A 24,485-nucleotide genomic window follows, 5' to 3' on the forward strand; every position below is an offset into this window, starting at 1 on the left:
AGCTCTGTGTCTTGTGTCTCTCTGGGCACCGAGTTCTCCCTTCCATGAGAAGCCCTTGAGAGTATTTTTGCTCAGTGACTGTGGCATCTGGGATCTCTCTGGGATCACCTTCGTGCTGTAACTCCTCTCCTTTCCCAACAACAGCATCTGCTTTTCTTGCTCCTGCCTCTCTTCCTTCAACTTGTTTACATTTTCACCTCTGTGGGGTCCAGACTTGTGTTGCAGACAGGTTACCTGTGGTACCAGCCGTAGCAGTTCATCCATAAAGGAAGGAGTAGGGATCTTGTAGTTGTCCAGGTGGGTGTTTCTGTGCTACAGCACTAGAAAATCCTTGCTCCTGCTGCTGCCCATGGCTGTCAGCAGGATTCCCATCAGTCAAGCATGAAGATTCCAGCCTTTCCACACTGTCACTGCTGTCCCAGCAGGCCTGTGTCATGTCTGAATTTGTCTGTCCCGTGCTGTCACCTCTCTCTCATTCCTGGGGTGTCCATTTGTTATTCCTGGAGTGTCCCAGGTTTTGTGTGGCTCCGTTCCTGCAATTCCTGCCCAGAGATGCTTCTCCCAAGGGTTCCACCCTCAGCTGGGGACATGTGTTGAGGATCTCCCTGACGTGTGTGTTGGCTTTCTGTACCAGCCTTGGGCTCTGGGCTGCTGCACCCTGGGGTGGCTGTTGCCCTGATTCTCAGCCCCCTTGGGCTGTGACTCACTGGACCAGTTATTACCTTATTTGGGCCATTTCTCCAATTTTTGCTCTGCGGCTTAGCAGGGGGACAGCCATGATCTCACTCCAGAGTCCTGAGTCTTCCTCCAGATTTTTTTTGGACAGCTTTTGCCCAGCAGAAAAACGCCTCTGCAGACTGCAGCGCTGCAGGCACCTTGCCTGCCCACCCTACAGCAGGGAAGGAGCTGCCAAAGACAAGGGTACAGCCCAATTTGTGTCATTCCCAGGCACCTGCCCTGGTAATTTAGGAGGCAACTCCTCTCCCTCCTTCCCTGGTTAGCAGGAGTAAAGGCAGTGCACGGCTGGGAGCCGGAGGGAGCTGTGGGAGCCCGAGCAGTGTCGGGTTCTCCTTTCGCCGTGTTTAGTGGCAGCTCTCACTCTGTGAGCTCCCTATTTTTAACATCACCCCAGGGCAGGCCTGGCTCCCGTTGTTTCAGTGGGTATGTGACTCTCAGAGGGACTTTACGACCAGGAGAGATGGAGCGGTGTTGGGTTTCCACGTGACGGATGAAAGCGATCCTGTGCGAGAGCCCCGGGTGGGGCGAGCGCTGCCGTAAGCGCTCAGATATGTGGGAGTGTTTATAGAGAGCTCCGGCGTGGGTTCAGCTGCAGAGAGAGAACATCCTTCCTCTTCCCTGGCTCTGGGATGTGGGGATGGGCAAGCCCAGCTTGCCTCGAGGACCCCTGAGCTGGGCTGAGGGGTGGAGGTGCTCCTCTGGCCTTTCATAATGTGCTTTCTCTTCTGTCCCTGCCTTCAAACAAACAACAAAAGTATTTTGGATTTTCCCCACTGCTGCAGCTTCTTAATCTTCTAAATCTCATTGCATCTACTTTTAAGATAGCTGCCTCAGCACCCCCTCCAGGCTGCAATCTCAAATTCAGCTCCTGGCGAGGCTGGGCCAGGGGGTTTATTTTCTGATTAACTCTCAGGCTCTTTTCTCTGCACCCAACTCAAAGCAGTTTCAGTAATTTGACTGTCTGGATTTGGAGAGCATTCCCTTGAATCCCTGTGTGTCCAGCTGGGAGCTTGCCTTCTGTCCAGGGTTGTGACAGCGATGAGTGCTAAGAGGAAAAAAAAAAATCTGTATTTTAGCTTTGCCTGTTCTTGTTTTATCTCTGCATGAACAATATTTAATGTAGAGCAATGAATGTATCTCAGTTATTGTCCAGCTGTGTGAGAGAAACTGGATAAACTTGTTCAGTTTTGCGCTTCTTACTGATTTCAGACTGATTTTTTGAAAGGCAGCTCAAGTCCTCCAGCATCCTCTATGGGTTAACTTGGGTTCTGCCTAGTTTTTTTTAAAAAATCTTGCTCAGATATTATCCTTCTCCTTTGAACATACACAAGTAGATAACAATTAGATGTGCTTCCTTTTAATGAGGGTCTGGGTCTTGGCATGTGCTTTACAAGGAGGTTAAGGAGATGGTTAAGGAGATGAACAGCTGTGACAGGAACTTCTATATCAGGAAGACCATTAAAATTTGTCTTATGTTCATAATACCAGCTTAGTGGACAAAATTACTTTTAAGAGCTCATTAATTAAGACTAAAACCTCTTTGTACTTTTATCAGATTTCTATGGTACTTGACAGTCAATTTGTTAATGCTTTGTAACTCTGCAAAACAGGGTTTTCTGGCTCTTTGTTTGTTTGTTTGTTTTGTTTTCTGGCTTTTTAGGAGAGAATGTACATAAAGTTTTGTAAAGTAATACTGAACAGATGGGTGTAATTGCAGTTTGATCTAAGGATGATGCCCAAGAGGCTGTTTAAAATGTCAAAAGACTGACCCAGCAATTACTGTAGTGACTAGATTAAGTTTTGGACTTCAAAACCATTGAGACAAATCCCTCAGTTTTTGGCTCAGTATTTAATTATTTGCATTTTTTCACATTTAAGATACCAACCAGGAAGAGCTGGAATTTTCTGGCAAGAGCAGCAGCTCCTGCATAGTTTGATTGAGGCAGAAAAACTCAGCTAACAAATGCAGGGCACAAAATGAACTAACACTGTGTATGTGTCATTGTGGCAATCTGATTCATCAGGAACCATCATCTGCTTCCAGTGCAGAGAGAATGGAACAGCAGGTACACACAAGGAAAGTGTTTTAGCAGGCTGAGAGTGCAATATAAATCTAAAAGGGAGTGTTGGAAGTTAGGGCCAAACATTAATGGCAATACTTGATTGCTGCAGTTGGAGTGGATCGATGGAGAGGCTTGGAACTGGAAGAGTGATGAGGATATGAGTGCAGTGACTGCTCTGTGAGAACCTGCCCTGGGTTTCCTCTGTGTGTCTGTGCTGGGCTCCCCCAGGCTGGCAGCCTCCTCCTCCTGCGTGGACAAAGCTCCTCTGCTCCAAAGGCAGCTCCACGTGCTGTCCTGGGAACATCATGCTCCCAAAGGCCTGTGCATTCCACCCACACAGTGCTGATCACACCAGGCTGCAGAAAAGGTGAGGAACTGCTGTTTTGAGAGCACCCCCTGCTTTTGGGAGTGAGCTGGAGAATCACAGAATGGGGTGGGTTGGAAGGGTCCTTACTGATCATCCAGTTCCACCCCCTGCCATGGGCAGGGAACCTTCCCCTATCCCAGGTTGCTCCAAGCCCCCTCCAACCTGGCCTTGGACACTTCCAGGGAAGGGGCAGCCACAGCTTCTCTGGGCCAGTGCCTCACCACCCTCACAGGGAAGAATTTCTTCCTAATACCTAATGTAGATCTACCCTCTTCCAGTTGCAGCCTACGAGGAATTTCCTGGGATAGAGCTCTCTGTGCCTGTTCATGTTTGCAGTGACAGGTTTCCATCAGAGAGGCCGTGCTGTGACTGCTGGAATCACTCCTGGAGCACCTCAGTGACACTCCCCAGCCCGCCTGGATGGAGGTTTGGGGTTTGGGACTGCTCATGGCAGCCCTGCTTGTGGATCTCTGCAGGAATTAACACGTAGCCTATGTCCACAGCTGTTTAAATACAGGGCTAAACTGAACCTGGTTCACTGCACAAAGGGCTGTAGCTGTATCTGTTGGCTTAAACTGATAAGAAATATCCTGATTGACCCAACTGATTTCTAGTAAGGGTTTTGGGTAAAGAGCTCCCTCCCCTGCAGTCCCTAAAGCAGAGGGCAGTGCCTGTGGCATTAGTGCATTACTGTACAGTAAATCCTGTGCATTGTGCCAGGGAAGTACTTCTAGGGCAGAACACAGCAGTGCAGGGATGCTGAGATCCTGTTTGTAAATATGTCTGTCCCCTTTCCTTACCAACCAAAGCCAGGCAGCACTGTAACGTGGTGTTTTACTGCTGCAGGTGTGACTGTGCTGAATGGTTTTCATGGCACAACTGTATTTATTAAAGGATCACACTTCTTCCATGGCACAACTTCATTTTCAAGAGCACAGAAGTTTGTTCAGAGCAGACAGATGGCCTCAAATCAGCTTCTGCTGCAAATGACTACTTGAATCTTAGGTACGAGGCATGATTCAAACCTGACTGCTGGAGGTGCCAGGAAAATAAATGATAGCTGCCAGTGTTGCAGTCTGTTGCCCAGCTTATTCCCAAAATCAGACTCTTGCTACTGAGAGCTGACAGCGGGGTTCAGAGATGACAAATGATCAGAAAATAACACAGCCTGTGCAGGCCTTTGGTCTGATCCCTGTCCAAGCTTGAAGAGTGGCATCAGCCCTCTGCAAATGCTGCTCTTAGATCCCAGAAGATACAGGTCACACACGGAATTTATGATTAATCCTCATTGTTAAGAGCCTGAATCTTCAGCAAAGGATAATTACTTTAATTAGTTCTCAGTGTGTTGTATTAGCTGTGGAGAGATACTTGCTTACCTTCCTCCCCTGGGAGCTGGTCTCTGAAGGTTCTGAGGAGGGTGAAAAGATAGTTGTGCCCCCAGGGCGAGGTGGAAAACTCAAAACCGTCTGACAGTATCAAGTGTGGGCCAGGAAAGGTTAAAATATGTGGCAGGGCCTGGGCTAAAACTGTGTCAAGGGCTGTTTGATTTTCAGCTCAGTTTAATGATTCTAACTTACTTTCTTCTAAGCACTTCAGTGTTTACAAACTGGCTGTTTGCTTTTTTGTTAAAAGGCAGCTAATGGATGCAACAGCTCATTTCTGACTTTGGCCTAAAAGCTCCCATTGCCCAGCATAGCCTTTGAAGCCCACTCCTTCCTTGCACTCCCTTATTTCTGTTTGTCAAATTTCCACTTTATTGAGCTTCTCTCTGCACACACCTGGTTCCTCACACACACAGATAAACCGGGTCATACAGATTCCGTACCTCGTTTTACAAATTTCCTAGCAAAGTGCCACTCGGCCTCCCCCTTGATCACACCGGCCTCCCTTGGAATGAAAGAGCTATTTCCAGCAGTTCTTTGCCCAGTTCCTCGTGCCTTCCCCCGGCGCTGAACTCTGCAGAGAGCTCCCTGAACGTGACACAGACCCGGCGGTTCTCGATGTGCTTGCGGTGGATCCCGTGCTTCCACTTGTACCGCGCGTCCCCCTGCAGCACCACCAGCGCCCTCCGGGGCAAGTGAACAGCAACAGTCACCTCCTTACTGGGGACCAGCCTCGGCGGCACAACGCCCTCGATTCCCTCCTCGCCCGAATTTCTGCACGCTGATGTTTGTGTGAGAGACCCGGGGGGGCTTAATTCCCCTTTGCTGCAAGTGGGGGATAGTTGGATGGTGTCCTCTGAGTCACAGGACATGGAGAGCACGGTTTTGGAGAGCAAGTTTAAGCTGACCAGACGCTCCCCCCACAGCCACCAGTCATCAAAGTGGGGGTCTATGGCAGAACCCCTCTCTGGTGTGTAGTCCAGATTACACTGTTCAACAGGTAAGAAACCACTGAGCACAGAGCAGGCCGTCATTTGTGCCACGATCTTCCTGCTGAAACTTGGCAAACCGGTAAAGCCGTCAGCTTTCAGCCTCTGCTTCTTGAAGTTCACTTTGGGTCCATAGTCCTGTTGGAAAAGAAGAGGGAGGGGGAAAAAAGCTGGTGTAAAGGGAAAATCTAGGACAAGCCTTTTTGGAGAGGCTGTGGTCCCTACAGGATTCTGTTCTCATCTCTTCCTGGTCACCAGGTTCCAAAAGGACTCAGTGAATGTACGTTAATCTCTCTGGAGTTGGATTTGTGAAGTAAAACCAAACCCACACACCCACTTCTTTCCCTTGGAGATTGTGTGAACTTTAATGCCTGGACATGCACCATCAAATACTGTTTGTTTTGACTATCATGTGTTTTTCCAAGAAGTTGATTTTAATGACAGGTAATTCTCGACATTGATTTCAGGAAAAGCTTTCAAAGACATTTAACGAAACATCTGAATATCTGGGGAGTTGACTGAAAACATCTTTCCTTTTCCAGAGGCATCCAAGATCAAATGTGCTTCTAAAATCCAACCTGCTTCTTTCGGCCAGACTGTGATGGTTTCCAGTCATCTCGATCCATCAGTTCCACTATCTCACACTCTTCATCTTCACTAATGAACTCCTCCACCAGGAACACCCCTGGAAAGGGGAATGCCCAGCCAGCAAATTCCGAGTGCTCATTTCCTTTAGCTAGGCCTGTTGCTGGACAGTAAGTGAAATTATCTTCTCCCTGTGGAAATAACAACGGAAAAGAAAAAAAGCACTAAAGGCACTTCCATTTTTTTACCACTGCAACCTTGATATTGCAGCATGAAAACTGTACAGGATTCTTGCAGACGTGAGAAATGTTACAGCTGCTTTTGGGGAACAACTATTCCCTGTTTTGTTTTGTTTCCACGAGGTGCTTGCTTGAAGCCACTTTGCTTTACTAGTGATGTCTTTATCCTACAAAGACAGGGGAAGAACTGCTGATCCTCGGGGCCACAGGTGCAAGGAGATTAATGGTGGGCATCGCTCAGGCCGGCTGGAGAGATATGGTTTGTCATAAGCAATAAATGTTGAATGAGGAAAGTTGATAAAAATCGCCCGGGCCACAAGGCTAAGCTGTAGGAAATGAGCGTGATGCGTGGAGCTCAGGTGAGCTCCCTCTCTGCTCCTGAGCGCAGCCGGGGCGTTATGAGGGTGAAGAATCCACAGTACCCCTGGGGGAACGGGGGCTGTGCCTTGTCCCCACCTGCCCCGCAGCCCCCGGGACGCGGCCCCTCCCCGGGCACGGGGGTCGCGGTCCCGCCCCCCCCCGCCCCGAGGGGCCCCGGCCCGCGCCCCCCGCCGCCCCCCGGCTCCTCCCGCCGCCCCGCCCCGCCGCCCGCCCCCTCCCCGGTACCTGCGGGGGCGGAGCGGCCGGCGCGGGCCCCTCGCAGAGCAGGCAGGAGCGGATCCCCTTGCAGCCGCAGCCCGGCCCTCCGCCCGCCGCCCGCATCCCGCTGCCCGCGCCGAGCACACAGCCCCGCTCCCCGCTCCTCCTCCTCCTCCCTTCCTTCCTTCCTTCCTCCCTCCCTCCCTCCCCCGGCTCCTCTTCCTCCCGCCCGGGCGCTTCCAGGTGAGGGCAGCGGGGGTTGGGCGAAGGCCGCGCGGCCGGGATGGATGTGGTGGGTGGTGGGGAGGGGGGGGCACGGGGCGGACTCGCGCTCCCAGCAGCCCCCGCGGCCCCGAGCAGCGGCGCGGGGCCCGGGTGCGCCGCGGGGGACGCTGGGAATTGTAGTCGCAGCGTGCGGTGCACGCCCCGCGGGGGCGCCTCAGGCCGCGGCCGGCGCCGGCCCCAGGGCGGCCCTCAGTGACCGCAGGCCGCGGGTACGGGCGTGGGCCCGGGGCTGGAGTCGCACCGGCCCGGCCCTGCCCGCGGGCGGAGCCGCGGCCTGCGCTCGCAGCCGGTGCCCCGCGGCCGGGAGGCCGCCCCAAGGTGGGCGCACAGCCCGGTGTCCGCGGCCCCGCCGTCCCCGGGGCATCGCGCGCATCGTGTCCCGGGGGCCGCGCCGGGGGCGCGGGGCCGGGCAGGGCGGGCACAGCCAAGCACACGGAGCTCAGGGGGATGCCCCGCCGTGCGGCTCCGGCCCCAGCGCTGCTGTGGGGCAGGAAGAGGGGCAGTTCCCCCTCAGCCCCCGCAGTGGCCGAGCATCCCCTCCGCAGCATCCCCCGTGGTGCTGCGGGGATGGGGACATGCCATGCCCGGCCTTCCCTGCGGCTCAGCGGTGTCACAGCTGTGTCTGAGGTGTTGGTGTGGTCACAGAGAGGGCGATGGGGACATCCACAGCCACTGGTGTCACATTTTCCTTAGCTCTTAGGGAGGTTTGGTAGGTTCAGCCTCACCCCGTGGTTTGGCTCTTGGCGACAGCTCTGTCGCTTGAAGGATCAAATCCCAAACATCTGCTGTTCAAAACTGTTTTTCCGTGCAGCCTTTTTGTGCTGGTATAAAATGTTCCATACCTGAAGGACTGTCCTTACATACAGGTGTTAACAAAGCAGTGCCTTGTTGCCCATCACACAACATTCCAGGTGCTGTAGGTGTGTGGTGGTGCTGAAATGAAGCCCAAGGACAGCTCAGTACCCCCTGTGTTCCCCAGGATGTGCTGGAATGGCATTTAGGCAGCTCTGATCTAACACAGAAAGACAGGAGTGAGCCTGGCCTTGGAGCTTTGTTAGCTTTTATTTCCCTCCCTTGGAATCTGTGTCAGGAAGAGCGGTAAACCCTGAACCAGTAATTTCATGAAGCTCCTTTGGACTTGTCAGTGTTGTTACTCTAAATATCAGCGTATCCCTGTGTGTGCATGTCCTATCCCATCCACAGCAATGCATGGAAACATCTGTTAATTACCAACAACACACAGAATGCTGTTGATATTTTTCTTCCTTGCTGAGGAAATGATGTTATTAATGGGTGGGTATTTACGTTTCTGTTAATTACTTCAGTTTTCCAAAATTTTAGGGGATTTTGGAGTTGTCAGCCAAACAGTCTGTCCAGCTGGTCAGGCCAGTGAGTGCACTGTCATTTTCTTGAGAGGAAGGGGTTCACAGCAGGTATATTTATTCTTTCTGTTGCTGTTTGTTTGAAAGCCTGTTGGAATTCCTGGAGCACAGCCCAGGAGAGGCACAAACAGGTAACTGTGAGGCTGTCAAGGTCCTGAGGGTCATCCCCTGCAGCAAGTCTGTCACTCTGACAGCCACAGGAGGTATCCCTGTTGTTTTGGAGATGGATTGGGTCAGCATGTTGGGAGCCTGTGCCCGGCCTAATAAGTAAAAAAGGCGACTTCCAACACAGCAGCAAAATCAGTACATAACCTCATAATGTTTTTTTTTTCCCCCTTTTGGAGTCAGTTGAAAGCATTTCCTCTTATTCCTGTTTATTTTTCCTGGAAGGTTACAAGAAGAGATCCTGCAGCTGATTCATTACTGATTCCGGGAGAGGGGTGGAGGTTAAAAATGTCAAAAATCACTACAGAGCTTCTTTTGGAAAGAGCAGTTCCAAGATCTACGAGGCTCCGGAAGATCGAGACGCTGAAGTAAGTGCAGGCAGGCCCATGGAAAATTCCAGATGAATTCAGCTTGGGCGATAGTTTTCTTTTTTTCCTTTGCCTCTTTTTTTTCCCTAAGCATTTTTACAAAAAAAAAAAAAAAAAAGAGAGGCAGTTCCAGAGCACAGAACTGAGATGGCAATCCCAGTGCAGGATCAGAGAGCACTGGTGGCACTGTATCCAGGTTATGGACAGTTGTCACCTTTTTTTGCCTTTTTAATTGTATTTTTGGTGCCACCTTCTTTCTGTGAAACTGGATCCTGATTTCCCAGATATCATCCCTACCCCCAGAGCACTTCCATCTTTGTTAGCAATTGCTTAATGTGAACAAGAGAATCTTCTGGCCTGGATTATAGAGGGGTTTTAAAGTATTTTTGGCGTTACTTCCCTTCCATTTTCCTCTCCCTCCATCACTTTCTAAATCCAATTATGTTAGTACCTCAAACATTGCAGAGAGGGAGAATAAACTCTGAAACACTTAGAAACCACTAAAAACAGTTTTGTTGCTCAGATCCTTAACAGAGGTCATTGCAAATATGTGTCTTTCCAAATGTTTGATGTAGTGGAATTTCAGTGTTCCAGAGCTGGTCAATCTGAGTGACTCAGCTGGCCAGTTTCTGGCTGGTGCCTTTGTTGTTTTTGTTCCTGATGTAAAGGGTTTGAGTTTCACATGTACTCTTTAGAGTTATTTCTTTTGGTTTGTCTTGTGCTAAAATAATTATTTTTAGAGAGAAACTCAAAGGTTTATCTGAGGAGTATCAGCTGCAGTAAGCTGGGTGATGGGGAGGTGCTTGAAGCAGTGGATTTCTGGAATGTGGCTTTTCCCATGCTTCATACCATGGTGCTGATTATATGTCAGAAAGTTTGGGGAACAGTGTTGGGTTTCTCCCCAAAATGACACCACAGACTCAGCTTTGCAGCCAGCTGAATTCTCAGCCTTTCTGACTGGCTGGTGAGGCCTCTGAGATGGCAAGTGAAGGAGAAGGGACCTTGCTTCCTGGGTTTATTTGCCTCATTTATTCACACTTCATTTATATCAAGAAGCCTTTTTTTTACTGATCATTAGAGACAGGATTTCTGTTTGTTAAAGGAACTCAGGCTTGTGCCCTCAGGAGATGTTGGCTGCCAGGACTAGAAGCTCCCTTTGGAGCTCACCTAAATGATCTAACCAAATATAAATGACCCTGCTTATAATATCCAGTTTTCAGTTTCTTACAGAAAAGGGGTATTTCTTTTTCCCTCACAAATATTATACCTCTTCCTCTTTCAGCACAATACTTCTGTTTTGGTGGCAGCTTTGGAGTCTTGTTAGGTAGATTCCCTTATTTGCCTTTGGAAGTTTTTGCAGCAAAACTCACTATAGAAGAAATGGAAAAATCACTTTTTTGGTCAAGTTAGTTCTTTGAAAACAGGCAGATTATTTGGGGGCCTGCTCTGCATTTGCCTGAAGTGTGAAATAATAAATCCAGTGCATTCTATGGACAGGATAGACTGATGGTGTAGTGAATAAGTGTCATGTATTGCTTCAGCTTGTTTTGTTGAATCACCATTGCAAAGGAATAAAACACCAAAACTCTTAGAGGTTCTTTCTACAAAATAAGAATGTTTCTGGTGATTCACTGCTCCCAGCCAGCTCTGTTACCCATAGGGGATTATCTGAATTGCAGGTTAATTATGCTGCAGGAACTTTGGCAGACCTGAGCCCCTGATGGTGTCTGTTAGCTCAAACACATCATCTTTCCCACGTGTGTGTGCTCAGAGTCCAGAATGCAGCAGACAGGAAAAAGCAGGGGCCTTGTATCCTGTGAAATGAGCCCTTGGTTTTCCAGTGAGATGCAGATAGTTCATGTTATCTTTTGTTTTCAGCCTGTCCAAGCTGCAGTTGAAGACTGGAGATTTAGACCCGCGGTTGTTTTCCCGGCTGAGGCACCTGCAGAAACTAGATCTCTCTGATAATTTATTGGACAAATTTCCCAACAGCCTAACCCTGCCTGATCTGCGTGTCCTAAACTGCAACAATAACCAGCTGGAAGATGTAACTGCTCTGAAACAGTTCCCTCTGCTCGAGGAGCTGACCTACGAGAACAATGTGTACTTGACAGTGAGTTACCCCCCATCCTTACAAGCTCGGCATTAAACAGAGGGGCAGACAAACAGCAGTTATGCAGAGTTCTTATATGTTGTTCTTGGGCAGCAAGTGTAAGGGCATCTGAGAAAACAGCCAGTCTTTGTGTGCCCCTCCACCACTTCGTGCCACTCTTTACCAGTCTGCAGACATCAGTTGCCCCAAAACACTCAGATATCCATGTCTGGGTGTCTTGAACTCCTGGTTCTTCCAGTCAGACTCCATCTTAGGCAGTTTATTAGGCAGAGTATCTTATGATCATGCTTGTGTTAAGTAGAGTAATAACTGTGTAGAAATGTCCTTGTAGAATCATGGAATCCCAGAATGGTTTGGGTTGGAAGGGACCTTAAGGATCATCTTGCTCCAGCCCCTTTCATCAAGCAGGGACACCTTCCACTATCCCGGGTTGCTCCAAGCAACCACTAAACTGGCCTTGGATACTTCCAGGGATGGGGCAGCCACAGCTTCTCTGGGCAACCTGTGCCAGGGCATCACCACCCTCACAGTAAAGAGTTTTTTCTTAATATCTAATGTTTAGTTAGTTTTAGTGCCCCTTGTGCTCTGGAAGAGCAGACTTGGTCCTCTGATGAAGGTTTAAACTTGGTGATTAGTTGTAGTTTAGGTTTCTGACTTCTCCCAAGAGGCTCTGCTGTACAGGTTAAACATCCAAAACTGGAATTTTACTTGTGCTTTAGAGTGGCATTAGCCCCTGTCACATCCACAGAGGCTTATTTGCTATTGTATGCTGGCAGCGTGGCTGCTTGGTGAACTGTCTGACCTAAAATGCACCTGGCCCAAAGAATTCCTGCTGGAATTCATTTACTGGAGGCAGGACAGGCCTTCCTCTGTGTTAAAGGATGGGAGTAGAACAGCCTGCCTTGCACTCAGGCTGAGCAGATGAGTGGTTACACAGCCCCCACCTTGTGTTGGATGTTAGTACTGCCTGAGGGTTGGGCAGCTCTTTTGTCTGCAATTTGAGATCCCAACTCACAGGAGAACATGGATTCAGAATTAAAAGGCGAAGTTCAAGCTGGAAACGCTGAAGAGATTTTAAGAAACAGCTTTTCCTTACTAGATATGTTTTTCTCATCATTGGCTGTATTTTCATCAAGGACTAAAGCTGAAGCAGGAACCATGTGTGCAGTTTTTGTAACTGTGGTGTCTTCTCTCTTTAGCTCAACGATGACTATAAAGTAATGTTTCTTTTGGAAAATCTTCGGCTGCTCAATGGCAAGGACATAACCAAACTGGCCAATCACGTGAGGCATGTCCACAGCCGTAAGCTCACCAGCAAGGTGAGATGTCTGATATTTCCTTAATCTCTAAACACCTGAGAAGTAACTAAATATTGTTCTCAGTGTCATGACAGAGCTGCAAATAAGCATCAAATGATTTGCAATAACTGTGGTACGATCTGGGCCCAGCCTGCAGTTTGGACCACCCAGGAAATGTCTTACTTCTGCTTTCTCTGGTCCCTGTTTGCATTTGCTCTACTTGTTCTGTGCAGCCAGCTTTGCCTGTGGTTTAAGTGACAGGAGCAGGGCCAACCAGGTCTGTGTCTGACCCTCTAGTTTTTCAGGTCACTCTGATCATCATTCAGGAACAGGAGAAGCCTGGTGCTGACAGAACAGCTACATACACCTCCCTGTCTAATTTATGTTACTGTCCAGGCCCCAGGAATGGGGAGCACAAAACCAAGCTCAGGGTAATCTTGCTTTTTCCAGCATACACCAGTAACAAGAATTTGTTTGTTTTTCTTCAGCTGTGCATGTTTGGAACTGTATTTTCACTCATTTGTGTACACAGCTTAGGTCCTGACAGACTGTCCCCCCAAAGCATGTTGTGATCTGGAGCAAAATTACTGTTCTGTTATGAAAAAGGTTTGGTTGGTTGGTTGTTTTTGTGCATTACTGCTCCTACCACTAGTAGTCTAGTTAGTTGATCTTGTTAATTCCTTCTGTGTATCAGTGGGGGGGAGATAAATACTGAAGACTGGGATGTCTTATTGTGCTGACTGTTGTCTGTGAAATACCTGTGTACCTATCAGGTACCTCCCTGTTAGGAAGGCACAGTGTAAGACTCCTTAAGGCCATTTACTCTGGATCCAGAGGCATGAAATCAGCCATTGCTCTGGGTCCAATGCTGGCAGAGTCACCTGAGCTTGGTTCAGAGGAACTGGGTTTTCTGTTAGGTGAAGTCATGGTTTGAACACTGATTAAAAAAATGGAAGTGATGCCATCACGTAGCTACCTCAGGGTTGGCAACTTCTTAAATGCTTTCACAGGTACTCTTGTGCTTCTCTGCTCTGTTTTTTCTGTCGAGTAGACTCAGTCTTTCTGCCTAGGTTACTGCTCACTGGGAAAAATTCTTCCGTGACCAACTTCCTGAGAAATACACAGCTGAGCAGGTGAAGTCCATCAGGAAGAAGTTCCTGAAGTCAGTACAAACCAATGTAGTGTATGGACCCAGCTCCCTCAGTGAATTCACCCGCTGGCGGGTAGGTTGTGTCCCACTTACCCTTCTGTTCTTCAGGCAAGGCCCCTGCTCCTGATTCTGAGTGGATTTGATTAAAATGCTCCATGGATTTGGGTGCAGGGCTCCTGCAGGCAGGTGATATCACTTCTTGTGGTTTTCTTCACTGCTTCATGAAGCAGTTACAGGAGCACTAAGACTAAACATGCACCAAGTTGTGATGACGGTCATTAAACATTGTTTTTTAATTCATAAGCAATAACCATAATTGTACTAATTAACAAGACTGCAGTATCCTTAATACTTAATTATTTGCAAATTAGTTTAATGGCAACCTTTACTCTTGATGAAAGCTGTATGAAAGGAGAAAAGATAATGACAAGTGTAGTTACTCCCAGTGGGGAAAGATACCATTTAGTTTGTAACATTTGTTTTATTTGTATGTGCATACACACAATTGAGGCTTCCATCTCTCCTTCGTCTTGTGTCATTGCTGTGCTGTTGTTTTCACAACTGTATACCCTGGATGCCCATAACAAAGTGAAGTTCTTGGGTCATGTAATGTCAGCAGAGGACTTGGCCTGCCAGGCTCTCTCAGCTGAGGACTCCTCCACCACTTGTGAAATTCATGTGGAGTAGTGGGAGCAGATATTAAAACCTTGGCAAAGCAGCTCTTGACACATCAGAGTTTGACTGCTCTTGATTTTTTTGTCTTTTTTTTTTTTTTCTTTTTAACTTATTTCATGTTTGCTTCTAAGGTGAAAATGATTGCAGAAGAGTTTCTGTCATACTCACTGGGTCTGGAGCTAAACTCAGATACTGAACCAGAGGAAAAGGCAGATGAGAATGAGGAAGAAAGTACAGAAAGCCCTAGGGAAGCTGCAGAGGACGTGGCTCAGGTAGGTGATTTTTCCAGTTACATTAACAGTGTCCCTTCTGTGTCTTACAAACTCAGTAGCTCTTGTCAGTTTGCATTTATGACCCTTTGGTAACCACAGGGGCAGTCCCAGGCTCTAGCCTGTATCCAGCAGCTCAGGCTGATTCTCTACAGCCAGATTGAAGCTTTCCCAGCCATGTGAAGGTTGAGTTGCTCTCCAGGAGGAGAGAGCTTCCATTCTCATAGGAGACACAAAAGATTCCATGAATCTTACTGACTCCACTGACTCCCTAGGAAGGGATATTTTTAATTAGAGAACTGAGTTGATGGCTGGCCAGACTGTGCTGATTTTTGCCTGCTTGGAAACGGCTGCAGATTGAACCCCCGTGGTCCATGGAGCAGATTTGTTTTTCCATATCGTATGTAAATCACAAGTAACTGGGAGAGGGAGCTGAAAATGAGTCTGGCTGTGTGATTTTCATTAGCTTCTGCCTCTAGGAACCCTGCAGCTCTGGGCTGTCTGATTCGTGGAGCCCAGGCTGTAACCATGGGAGGGTACTTGCATTTGAATAACTAATATCTCTAAACTTACAAATCACTGGAAAATCTCAGGAAAGCTAAAAACCTTCTGCAGAAACTGACAGCATGACAACGTGTCTTACAGGTCACAGTAACACCCAGCAAGAGGAAAAGAAACCATTCAAAGTCAGGTGCTGGAAACAAGAGGTCCAAGTCCCAGGCAAACACCGAGGAGGAGGCTGTAGTTAATCCCAGAAAGTCCAGCCATGTGCAGGATGACCCAGCTCCTGATAAACCAAGAACATCAAACCAGCCAGCCAAGGAGACAACCCCTGAGCAGGGAGCTGAAGGGACACAGAAGAACGGAGAGCAGTTTCCCAAGGGGCAAAGCAACAGAAGATCCAGCCAGATGACAGGGGAACAGAAAAGCCAGGAGCAGGACAATGGAGTTGTTACTTTGACTCCAGTGAAGAACTCCAAGCGAAAGGTAGGTCCACCAGCCCCCTGGGGACTGGCTTTTGGTCTCTTGGTGTAGTGGGAGGAGCTGCATTCAGGTTTCATCAGAGCTCTACACAGCTTGCAGCTCACATATGTACTGTGAGTTAAAGTTTTGGTTTCTTTTTTTTTTTTTTTTGTCATTGTTTTAAATCCCTCAGAAGCATCAGGGAAGGAAAGGGACACCCCCAGGAGACGGTGAATCCCCTCCAGGGGATGGATGGACCAGCGCTCCGAGGTGGTGCTCTGAAAGCCTGTGCTTAGAAATGGGACTGGCAAGCCTTGCTCTCAGGTCACACCAATGGCTGCATGGGGAAAGGTGTTTCCCCCTCAGCTCAGGCCAGTGGGGGTCTAAAGGGCTTCTCACATTTCTCTGCAGCAGGATGGGGTTCCCTGCTTGGGTCTGCTGGGCACATCTGAACAGTTGTCTGCTGGTTTAGGAGTCTTGAGCATTGCTGGCACCTCAGCCTCTCCTGTGTCCTTCAGTTTAACTCAGATTGCTGTGTTCAGTAGAGGGTTCTGTCAAGGCAATCACAGGCAAACCGCTGTCAGGGGAATGAATTGTCTAAATGTGGATGGTTTATTGTAGGAGGATGTCAGTGCAGAGCCATTGCATTTTCTTCAGTGTCACAGTAAAGGCAACAGCCGCGAGGATTTTAAAACGCAGCTCTGGTCCTGTGTCTTCGAGCCAGTGCTAGACTCTGGAGCCAGGAAAGGTGAGCTCTTAAAGAGGTTTGCAGGATTCCCAGAACCACCTGGCTCTGGAATCCCGGCGGACTCCATGCATTAGACCCCTGCTCCTTCGAGCCGTAGTCTCCGTTGTCAGGAAGAGACTTGCTTACATATTTCTTCTTTGACTTTGAAAGCAGGAGGCTGGGAGAGCACCAGGCAGTGATAAGCTGCAGTCTTCGTGTGTTATCCCTGAACCTGGGAACTTCTCACCCATTTTTTTCCTCTTTCAGATCCCATTGTGAGCTCCTCCAGAACCGTGGCAACCTGTGGAGGGGAATCTGTTTGTCTGATTGATTGTGAGACAGGGACAGTGCTGAAAAAGTATAAGGTGGCTACAGAGGTGGGTTGCAAGTGGGAAGGGTAAGCATTGAATGGGAATGCCATGATCTATAATACTTACATAAATGTATGCATAATATATATTACAGAGAGGTCTGAAAGGTTGTCAGGCATTAGCGTGGACAGGTCTTAAATGGCTGAAGATACATAATAAATATTTCTTGCTTATCCTTTTAGCCTGGTTTGGGTTTATACTTTTATTAGTTTAAAAGATTAGTGTGCCTCTCCCCTCACGCAGGTGTATCTGGCTGCTAAGCCTGCTTGACAGCATAGAGGAATAAACATCCTGTTTCTGTAGTTTGTGTTCTTCTCAGGGTTGTTTTGAGTTTTGGTGCTCCATCTTAAAATAGTGGTGGTGTTTCACCTGAGTAGCACTTGTGATAGTTGTCTTATCTCTGAGCTAACAGGTCTGCTGTCACTCTATTCCTGGTTTCTTTCTGTCCCAGGAGTTCTTCAGTGTTGCATGGACAACCCTCACAATGGTGATCAGCGACAGTCGGAAGAAAGCTCACAATATCTTGGCAGCTGCTGGGAGGAGAGGGATTGTCAAACTGATCCATGTGGCAGCTGACTTCTGCTATGGAGAGATAAAGGCTCACAAGAAGCCCATTGCTACTGTCTGCTTCAGCCCAACCCAAGAGACCCACCTCTTCAGTAAGTCTCTGCTTCAGAACCTCTTTAGCTTTAGTAATAATGTGGAAAATTCAAGGCTTCCTTAACAAGGGGAGTTGTCACCAGGGCAAGCAGGGACACACACACACAAAGCACGGACAGGCGTTAAAGAGAGACCATTGTTAGTCTCCTGTGGCAGCAATTTGCAGCAGGACAGATTGTTTCTGCCAGGACCTGCCTCTTCAGCTGGTGCAGCAGCTCCTGTTTCCCCCTCGGTGGCTCTCAGGGTGGCTGGCACACACACACGAGCCACAAACAAGGCCGGCAGTGGATGTGTTCCACAGGGGTGAGTAAGAAGAATGACAGGCAGAGCAGGCAGCTGGGGGCAGGCAGTGGCAGGGCTCTCCTCGAGCACAGCAGGGTATTATGAGTTTTGGATTTCATTTTTCCCAACAAGCACAACTATGTGCTCAATTGATTTTGAATAAATGACTTTTTTTTTTTTTGAGTTCTGTGCCTCATCAGGGATTTTTATTCAGGTCCTGATGTCAAAGAGAGCTTTACCACACACAGTGGGGCCCACAGAGGCCGTGGCTTATGGACTGGTAATGAACCATCATATTACAAATTGGAGCTGCATTGTCAGGCTGTAGAGTGAGCTGGTACAGAGCCATTCAGGCCACACCTGCGCCCCACAGCCCATTGTTTCTCTTGCCTACAATTACCCACATCCTGGAGTGGTTAGAGTGCTACATGAACCATTAAAAGTGGAATTTTTTTAGAACAGGGGATACTTTTCAAGAAGCTCAAGAGTGCCAAAAGCAGAAGAAGGGATAAGGAGGTTGATAGCACATCTATATAATGATATGGACAGCAAGGCTCACCCTAACCCTAACCCTATATATTGCATAGAAAAAGAGTAATAAAGGGAGAGTCTTTGCATCCCTCTTTGGAGACTGGACACCAACAAACTGAGTTTGAGGGATGTCATCTGATGGGGATCCAGATCACTCTGAGTAATCTATTAGGATTGTTTCTGCTATCAATATCTCAGCATGGTGACATTTCTCACCCTTTACATCAGTGCCTAACTTTCCCAGTGGAAGCTGCTGTGGATGTGAACACAGTAAGCCAGGGATATAAAGCAGTGTCTGCCTGAGAGTAGAGGTTGCAGCTCGTATTTTAGATCCCACCATAACCCCTGAGCAGAAACAAGCTTAGAGGGCCACTAATTAACAACTTTGTGAAGCCACAACTCAGTAATGGACAGCAGGAAAGAAACTTTGTTTTATTTGCCCCTCTTAGAGCACAGGATAAGAACACAAAGTATTGACTGTGCATGCCTGACAGTGTCTGTGGAGTGGTGTGGGGCCAGGAGCCTTGGTGACTGCTGCTGTGCTTTAATGAGCTCTCTGATGCCACAGCCTTAGAGTGTAACAGCCTGTGACTCAGGTAGAATTGCCAGCTTAGCACGAGAAGAGCCAGATGAGCAGCGGTGTCACTACCTGCTTCTCTTCTGTGTCCCACAGCTGCATCCTATGACAAGCGAATTGCACTCTGGGATATTGGGATTCCAGACTGTGACTACAATTTCAAAGCAAGGTAAAGGTTCAAAAACCAGATGTGGCCAGTCCAGGAGCCTGTAACTACCACGTCGCAGCACCACTTAACTGCTTGTTCTCTTCTGTTTTTTAGCCAGCTGCTGGTGCTGGAAGCAGCCTCTATTCCCTTACGGATTGCCCTGGTGCCCACCTGCCCGGAGCAGTACCTGCTGGCAGGCTGTGAAGGTGGCTGCTTTGCCTGGAACATAAAACTGGATAAAGGAGAAAAAAGCAGGTGAGAACCAAAAGCTGGGACCATGAATTTGCTTTCTATAACAAGAAGAGGTAGTCCTAGCAAAGGTTTGATTTCTAACTGAGGAGGTTTGAGCAAAAGCAGCACGTCCTACCAAACTTAAAACACCCTCCCCTTCCCATAGTGGCCAGAAAAAATATGAGCATGTGCTAAAGGAGTGTTCAGAGCTTGCAGCTCTGAGCTTGTATTAAAGCTCCAGGCTGCTTTGCAGGAAGGCTGGCAGGAGTGTAATCTAATACCCCAAAACTTAAGGGTGTGTCATCTCAAAGTAGTGTAACAGAGTGTAAATTCTTGGATCGATTTCCAGTCTCACAGTGAGGCCTTCCCTGCTCCTGCTACGTGAGGTAACCCAGGAAACTGGCACTCTGTGGGAGCTCAGGAAAAAATTACAAGAAAGAAGCAAGTAAAGTCATGCCCTGCTGGCAAATACTAATCTTGACGCCTGCAAAAAGAGATGAAGTGAAACAGCAATCTCTTAAGCAAATGGGCTTCTGCTTTCAATAAACCCATACTTACAGAAGTGTAAGTTCAAGTGGGAATTCATCTGAACTTGGCAAGAGACTCACTAACACACCAATTTCCTTCTGGGCTCTGTACCTGGGTGCCCTTCCACTGCTGCCTGTTCAGGACTTGGCTCATTTCACCCTTCCCCCCTGCTCTAGGCCTTTTGAAGCCATATTCCAGTTTCCTGATGATGAAAGCATGACAACATCTCACAGGGTTGATGGTCTGGCTTTTCTGAATGACGATGTCGTCGGTGAGTGTAAACACAACAGCCCAATCCCAAAAAAACAGTGGGGCACCTCAGCATGTGCAGGGTGAAGCAAGAACGATGAGCAGAGGGTGACTGCCTCGTTAGTTGGGGGCTACACAGAAGGGAATTTTTTCCCAGAGTCATTTATCTTCCCAAAAATATGGCCTAGAGCATAAACCCATGTCTGGGCAGGACTGTAAATCAGATGGACCCATCCCCAAGGGCATGCTTGGCCAAGTAGTGCCAGTGTGGAAGGAAGGAGAGCTCCTTTCTGCTCAGGGGCTTGTGGCAGCAGTCTTTTCTGCAGGGGAACTGGAGGTTCCACATCATGGGCTGGGTTTTTCTGAATAGCTTATGCTTGTTCTGCAGTTCAGGAACGTAAGCATAGCACTGAAAATCTCTCTGCAGCCTCCACTTGTCCTGAAATGAGGTAAAGCAGGTGGAAACAGTTGTTGCTGGATCAGGTCCCAGGTCCTAAAAGTCGTGTTCTGGATGGACCACCTTCACCAGAGCCCAGCCTTTGTCTTGAGGCATTTCACTTCCCAGCAGCTTACACAGCCTCTCCTGTCTTTCTTCCCTAGTTTCCAAGAGCTCCAAACCAGGATGCATTTACCTGTGGAGCTGGAGCCGGTCCTTTGACGCCAAGGGGAAGGGATGCCAGCGGACAGTGTCTGCAGTTATCCTGGCTGAGCTGGAGTGGTCCACGACAGACATGTCCTACCTGACACTCAGCACCTGCCCAGGTAGGCAGCACTGGTCCCCAGGGCGAGGTGTGCTTTGCCCAGGTGTGTGGGGCTCCCCTTTGCCCCATCAGAGGCAGAGGCCTGGATTTCAGAGCCCACCAGAGAATGTCAGGGCTCCCCCCTGCAAGCACTGCAGTGCAGCTCCAGCACTGCGCAGCCTCAGCCCGGCACCAGCTGGGTATAAATAATACAAGTGATAAATAATTGCAGCTGTACCATCTGCCCTGCAAGGGGGTTCAGCCGAGGCTCCATGGTCTTTCTTGTACAGGTTTTCAAAGCACAGAGCTGAGGGCTGGGCCCTGTAGCCTTGGTGGAGCCATTCTGATGCTGAGTGCATCTGAAGCCAGGGGCAGGAATGCCACACACCGGGCAGCTGGCTCTGCAGGCTGGCAAGGAACAGACAAACCTCATCTGGTCATCACTTTCCAAAACCAGTCTAAAAAAAAGTCAGGAGAAATCCTGAAGTATTTAGCACTACTTTTTCCACACTAAAGTAAGATAGCTGACTTATCTTTTAGTGAATTGAGTTCTTTCAGAGCAACGTAGATTTGTAGTTTTGTGCTGGAAAGGGAGTTTTGCTGAAATATGGCACCTTCCCTTGGGACCCTGCAGCACTGCCTGGAGCTCTGCTTTGCAGCAGAACAGACTCCCAGTTCCACAGTAGTTTTCCAGCTTTTTCTTTTGCTCTCACAGCAAAAGGCTACGTGTTCTGTGGTGATGAGAAGGGCAGTGTGTGGATGTACAACCTCTCCAGCTACACCACGGCCTGGGGCTCTCCAAAGGGAAAGCGCTCGGAGCGGAGGATCTCTCCTGCACAGGTGGGTATCAGGTACCCTTTGGGGCCTCCCTTCCACCCCAGGGCAGCTAATCCCAGCCTCCTGAGGAGGTTTATCCCAGAACATGCCTCATGTTTCCACACCTGACACTCACAAGCAATTAAAAGCAGTCTCCAGAGCTGACCATGGCACTCACAGCTGGAACAGGAATCACGAGCTGCAAAGCAAGTCTGTCAGCTCCTGCATGGTGCAGCTGGGCAGCTCTTCCTAGAAGGGCCCTAAAATTCTGGTGGTTAAACTGGAGAGGCCCACAACACAAAGAGTGCAGGCACCATGTCCCTGAGGGGCTGAGGGGAGGGAATCCAGAGCAGGGAAGGGCTCACTGCTTTCCTGTGTTCACATACCCTTTTCCTAGTCGATATTTCCCTGGCCTCTGGAGACAGTTCTCCTTTGGGCAATCACTGTTCCCTTGCATGAAGCCTCTGAAAAGACAGTCACACACACACTCAAAGGCTCTCACTCACTGGTCTGGAGCTACACTGGATATAGGTATGAAGGGACTCAATGTTCCATAATTTCTTCACTGAAAGGGTTGTTAAAACACTGGAATGAACTACCCAGGGAGGTGTTGGAGTCCCCATCCCTGGAGGTGCTCAAGGAACAACTGGATATGCACTCAGTGCTCTGGTCTGGTTGCCAAGGTGGTGATGGGTTAAAGATCAGACTCTGTGATCTTGGAGGTCTTTTCCAAGCCAAGTGATTCTATGATTCCATAAGGTTTTGGGAATTGTATTGCCAACACCTTTTTCCTTCCCGCTCAAGCCGCTCCGCACTAAACCTTGGCCCTTCAGGAGCATCCCAAAGCTTTACCACACCTCAGAAAGGGGGAAGAGCCTCTGACTCAGCTTCCCCAGAAGAGACCCCGCTGTGCTGAACATCCTTCCCCTCAGACACCACCCCCCCCACCGCACTCTGTTCTCCCCACAGATCCTCCAGTGGCCGGAGCTCCGCGTGAACGGGGAGCAGCCCCCCGAGATCCTGGTGAACAACGTGGTGTCAGACCCTGCCTTCACCTACCTTGTTGTCCTGACCAGTGTGAACATAACAGCCATCTGGAAGAAGTCATAGTCCCCTGTGCCAGTCTCACCCCCCGTGATTTGAACTAGTGCAGTATTAGTGACTGTTACCCATGTGCCCATGAACGTTTTCTAGACCAGCCATGATGTGCAAGATTAAATGAAATAACAAAGGTAAGGGTTTGTTAAACTCATTAAATCGTTGTAAACATCCGGTTTCTTTTACTGTAAGTTTTCACAATTTGTGCATTTGTTTTATAGAAATGACACTTAATAAAACAAAATACCAGCTCACTTGGCAGTGCCTGGAGTTTCTGACAGGAGAAGCAGAGAGTTCATCTGCTGCTGTCACTGAGCAGCTTCTCATGCTGGAATTATACCCACAATAACCTCCCCAACAGCCCAGGACAAATATTTGCATTAAGGCTCCAATCAGAAAAGTAAAAAATCACTTTAATGACTTATCTGTCATATCCAACAAGACATTTATCCTCTTGGCAAAGTGCCTGTCTGGTATTAAAAAACAAACAAACAAACTCAAAATATCACTGCTGCTGTCAAATACTAAACAGAAGTGGGACAAGGGGGGAAATATTTGCCATGAATGGAGGTTTAAATATATCACCTAACTAAGAGACAACATCATTCTGCCTCAGAAGCACAGTCTCCTCCACAGAGGGTGGATTTTACTCGATTCCTTCTTGTTTGTCCTTAATAGCAACCTGTAAAAGCACAAACAAAAACACAAGAGCTGTTACTGAGCTGGAAGAGGTGTTTAAACATCCCTGACTTTTCTGAGATACACAAGAACCACCACTGGAAACCTGTACACCATCCAGAAAATTATTACTGAAATTAAAATCAAAACTTATGTACAAATTTGGTGCCCTGGTGCTTTTCCCCACCACATCAGAGAACACTCTTCCAACCCAAACCATTCTGTGAAGAATGAATTCCAATTGATCCTTCATAGATTCAAAACCAACTCCAGGCATTCAGAAATAACAGACCTCTCACCCCCTTTTTTTTTTTTTTTTTGGACACATAAATAACCATTTCAGAGCAGCCAGGAGCTGAATAACACAACGAGGGTGGGTTGAATTAATTTACAGGCCTAAACCAGCAGCTCTTAAGACGCACTACTCACCCCTCTGATTAATTATAAACACTTTTAAGGATAAATAAACTCACCCTGAACCTCTCCTCCAGCAGGGAGAGCTCGCTGATAAGATCCGTGATGGCATTAGTGAAAGCCTCCTGGGGGCTGTAATCGGGGGTCGTCTGCACACGGATGATAATTTTATGCTCCAGAGGGTGAGGGACCTTGTACCCTGCAAACAGCACCTGCGGGTCTTTGAGCAACTGCCTGGAATTGGAAAAAAAAAAAAAAAAACCGCAGGGAAATTCGGGGAAAAAAAAAAAAAAAGCCTCAAAACCAGCCCAAAATTTAGTGCCCGGTTTGGACTTACGACTTGATGATGTTCCCCAGCGTGTGGTCCTCCTTGTTGATGGTGAACAAGCAGGCGTTGGGCACCTTGGTATCCTTGTTGATGGTGATTCTGTGGGGATAAATGGGATAAATAAATGGGATACAGAGGATGTTATCGATCCATGCGGGCCAGGCAACCGCGGGCGACTGAGGGGGAAGGCCCGGGCTTCCCGTTCGGGGAGCCCGGGCCTTCCCCCCCAGCCCCCCGCTGTTTGATTAAGGGCTAATTAGGGTGTCCCCTCACTTTTTCTCGCCCTCGAAGAGGAGGAAGGACTCGAAGGCTGGAGGCGCGTTCATCCCGCCGCCGCTCCGCCCTCACTCGCTATGGCGGCCGCGGCTTCGTATCCGCCGACGTCACTTCCGCCCACTCTCTGCCCTTACCTCCCGGCCGCAACAGCGCCCCCCTGCGGGCGGGAGGACTCGGTGCAGACACCAGTAGATGCCATCACCAGTAGGGCCACCAGAAAT

General features: G+C 48.6%; 3 protein-coding genes across 5 annotated transcripts; 1 reads left to right on the forward strand and 2 right to left on the reverse strand.

Annotated features, from left to right (window-relative positions):
- Positions 1-4,895: 4,895 nt before the first annotated feature.
- On the reverse strand, positions 4,896-7,088 carry ALKBH4 (alkB homolog 4, lysine demethylase). Its single transcript, XM_064677809.1, has 3 exons — positions 6,970-7,088; positions 6,118-6,315; positions 4,896-5,677 (listed from the first exon to the last, which is right to left on the reverse strand). The coding sequence occupies exons 1-3, from the start codon at positions 7,063-7,065 to the stop codon at positions 5,042-5,044; spliced, it is 930 nt and encodes a 309-aa protein (XP_064533879.1). The 5' UTR covers positions 7,066-7,088; the 3' UTR covers positions 4,896-5,041.
- Positions 7,077-22,822, forward strand: LRWD1 (leucine rich repeats and WD repeat domain containing 1). 2 transcript variants are annotated; one of them, XM_064677803.1, is made up of 16 exons: positions 7,077-7,185; positions 9,000-9,142; positions 11,021-11,255; positions 12,455-12,574; positions 13,624-13,776; positions 14,510-14,650; positions 15,293-15,634; positions 16,232-16,358; positions 16,605-16,714; positions 17,160-17,367; positions 18,855-18,927; positions 19,021-19,161; positions 19,842-19,936; positions 20,515-20,676; positions 21,370-21,494; positions 22,440-22,822. In XM_064677803.1, the coding sequence occupies exons 2-16, from the start codon at positions 9,063-9,065 to the stop codon at positions 22,578-22,580; spliced, it is 2,253 nt and encodes a 750-aa protein (XP_064533873.1). In that variant the 5' UTR covers positions 7,077-7,185; positions 9,000-9,062; the 3' UTR covers positions 22,581-22,822. The 2 variants fall into 2 exon arrangements, with proteins under 2 accessions (XP_064533873.1, XP_064533875.1); XM_064677805.1 differs by lacking the exon at positions 7,077-7,185 and adding an exon at positions 7,465-7,545.
- On the reverse strand, positions 22,728-24,414 carry POLR2J (RNA polymerase II subunit J). Of its 2 annotated transcripts, none has more exons than XM_064677819.1 (4): positions 24,262-24,413; positions 23,998-24,087; positions 23,720-23,894; positions 22,728-23,250 (listed from the first exon to the last, which is right to left on the reverse strand). In XM_064677819.1, exons 1-4 carry the CDS (start codon positions 24,312-24,314, stop codon positions 23,215-23,217), a joined length of 354 nt encoding a protein of 117 aa, XP_064533889.1. In that variant the 5' UTR covers positions 24,315-24,413; the 3' UTR covers positions 22,728-23,214. The 2 variants fall into 2 exon arrangements, with proteins under 2 accessions (XP_064533889.1, XP_064533888.1); XM_064677818.1 differs by having other exon boundaries at positions 22,961-23,250; positions 23,720-23,872; positions 24,262-24,414.
- Positions 24,415-24,485: the final 71 nt, after the last annotated feature.

The sequence above is a fragment of the Pseudopipra pipra genome, chromosome 21, assembly GCF_036250125.1.
Source record: "Pseudopipra pipra isolate bDixPip1 chromosome 21, bDixPip1.hap1, whole genome shotgun sequence".
Classification (NCBI taxonomy): Eukaryota; Metazoa; Chordata; class Aves; order Passeriformes; family Pipridae; genus Pseudopipra; species Pseudopipra pipra.

What these genes read in the sequence shown, in the direction of transcription:
- ALKBH4 (XM_064677809.1), bottom strand. Translation starts at nt 7,065, where the DNA reads ATGCGGGCGGCGGGCGGAGGGCCGGGCTGCGGCTGCAAGGGGATCCGC. An exon ending in CGGCCGCTCCGCCCCCGCAG is followed by an intron (nt 6,316 to 6,969) that starts GTACCGGGGAGG and finishes TTATTTCCACAG; the next exon opens with GGAGAAGATAATTTCACTTA. An exon ending in AGTCTGGCCGAAAGAAGCAG is followed by an intron (nt 5,678 to 6,117) that starts GTTGGATTTTAG and finishes CTTTTCCAACAG; the next exon opens with GACTATGGACCCAAAGTGAA.
- LRWD1 (XM_064677803.1), top strand. Translation starts at nt 9,063, where the DNA reads ATGTCAAAAATCACTACAGAGCTTCTTTTGGAAAGAGCAGTTCCAAGA. An exon ending in GACTACAATTTCAAAGCAAG is followed by an intron (nt 18,928 to 19,020) that starts GTAAAGGTTCAA and finishes TCTGTTTTTTAG; the next exon opens with CCAGCTGCTGGTGCTGGAAG. An exon ending in GGAGGATCTCTCCTGCACAG is followed by an intron (nt 21,495 to 22,439) that starts GTGGGTATCAGG and finishes TTCTCCCCACAG; the next exon opens with ATCCTCCAGTGGCCGGAGCT.
- POLR2J (XM_064677818.1), bottom strand. Translation starts at nt 24,314, where the DNA reads ATGAACGCGCCTCCAGCCTTCGAGTCCTTCCTCCTCTTCGAGGGCGAG. An exon ending in CTCTTCGAGGGCGAGAAAAA is followed by an intron (nt 24,088 to 24,261) that starts GTGAGGGGACAC and finishes TTATCCCCACAG; the next exon opens with AATCACCATCAACAAGGATA. An exon ending in CTGGGGAACATCATCAAGTC is followed by an intron (nt 23,873 to 23,997) that starts GTAAGTCCAAAC and finishes AAAGACCCGCAG; the next exon opens with GTGCTGTTTGCAGGGTACAA.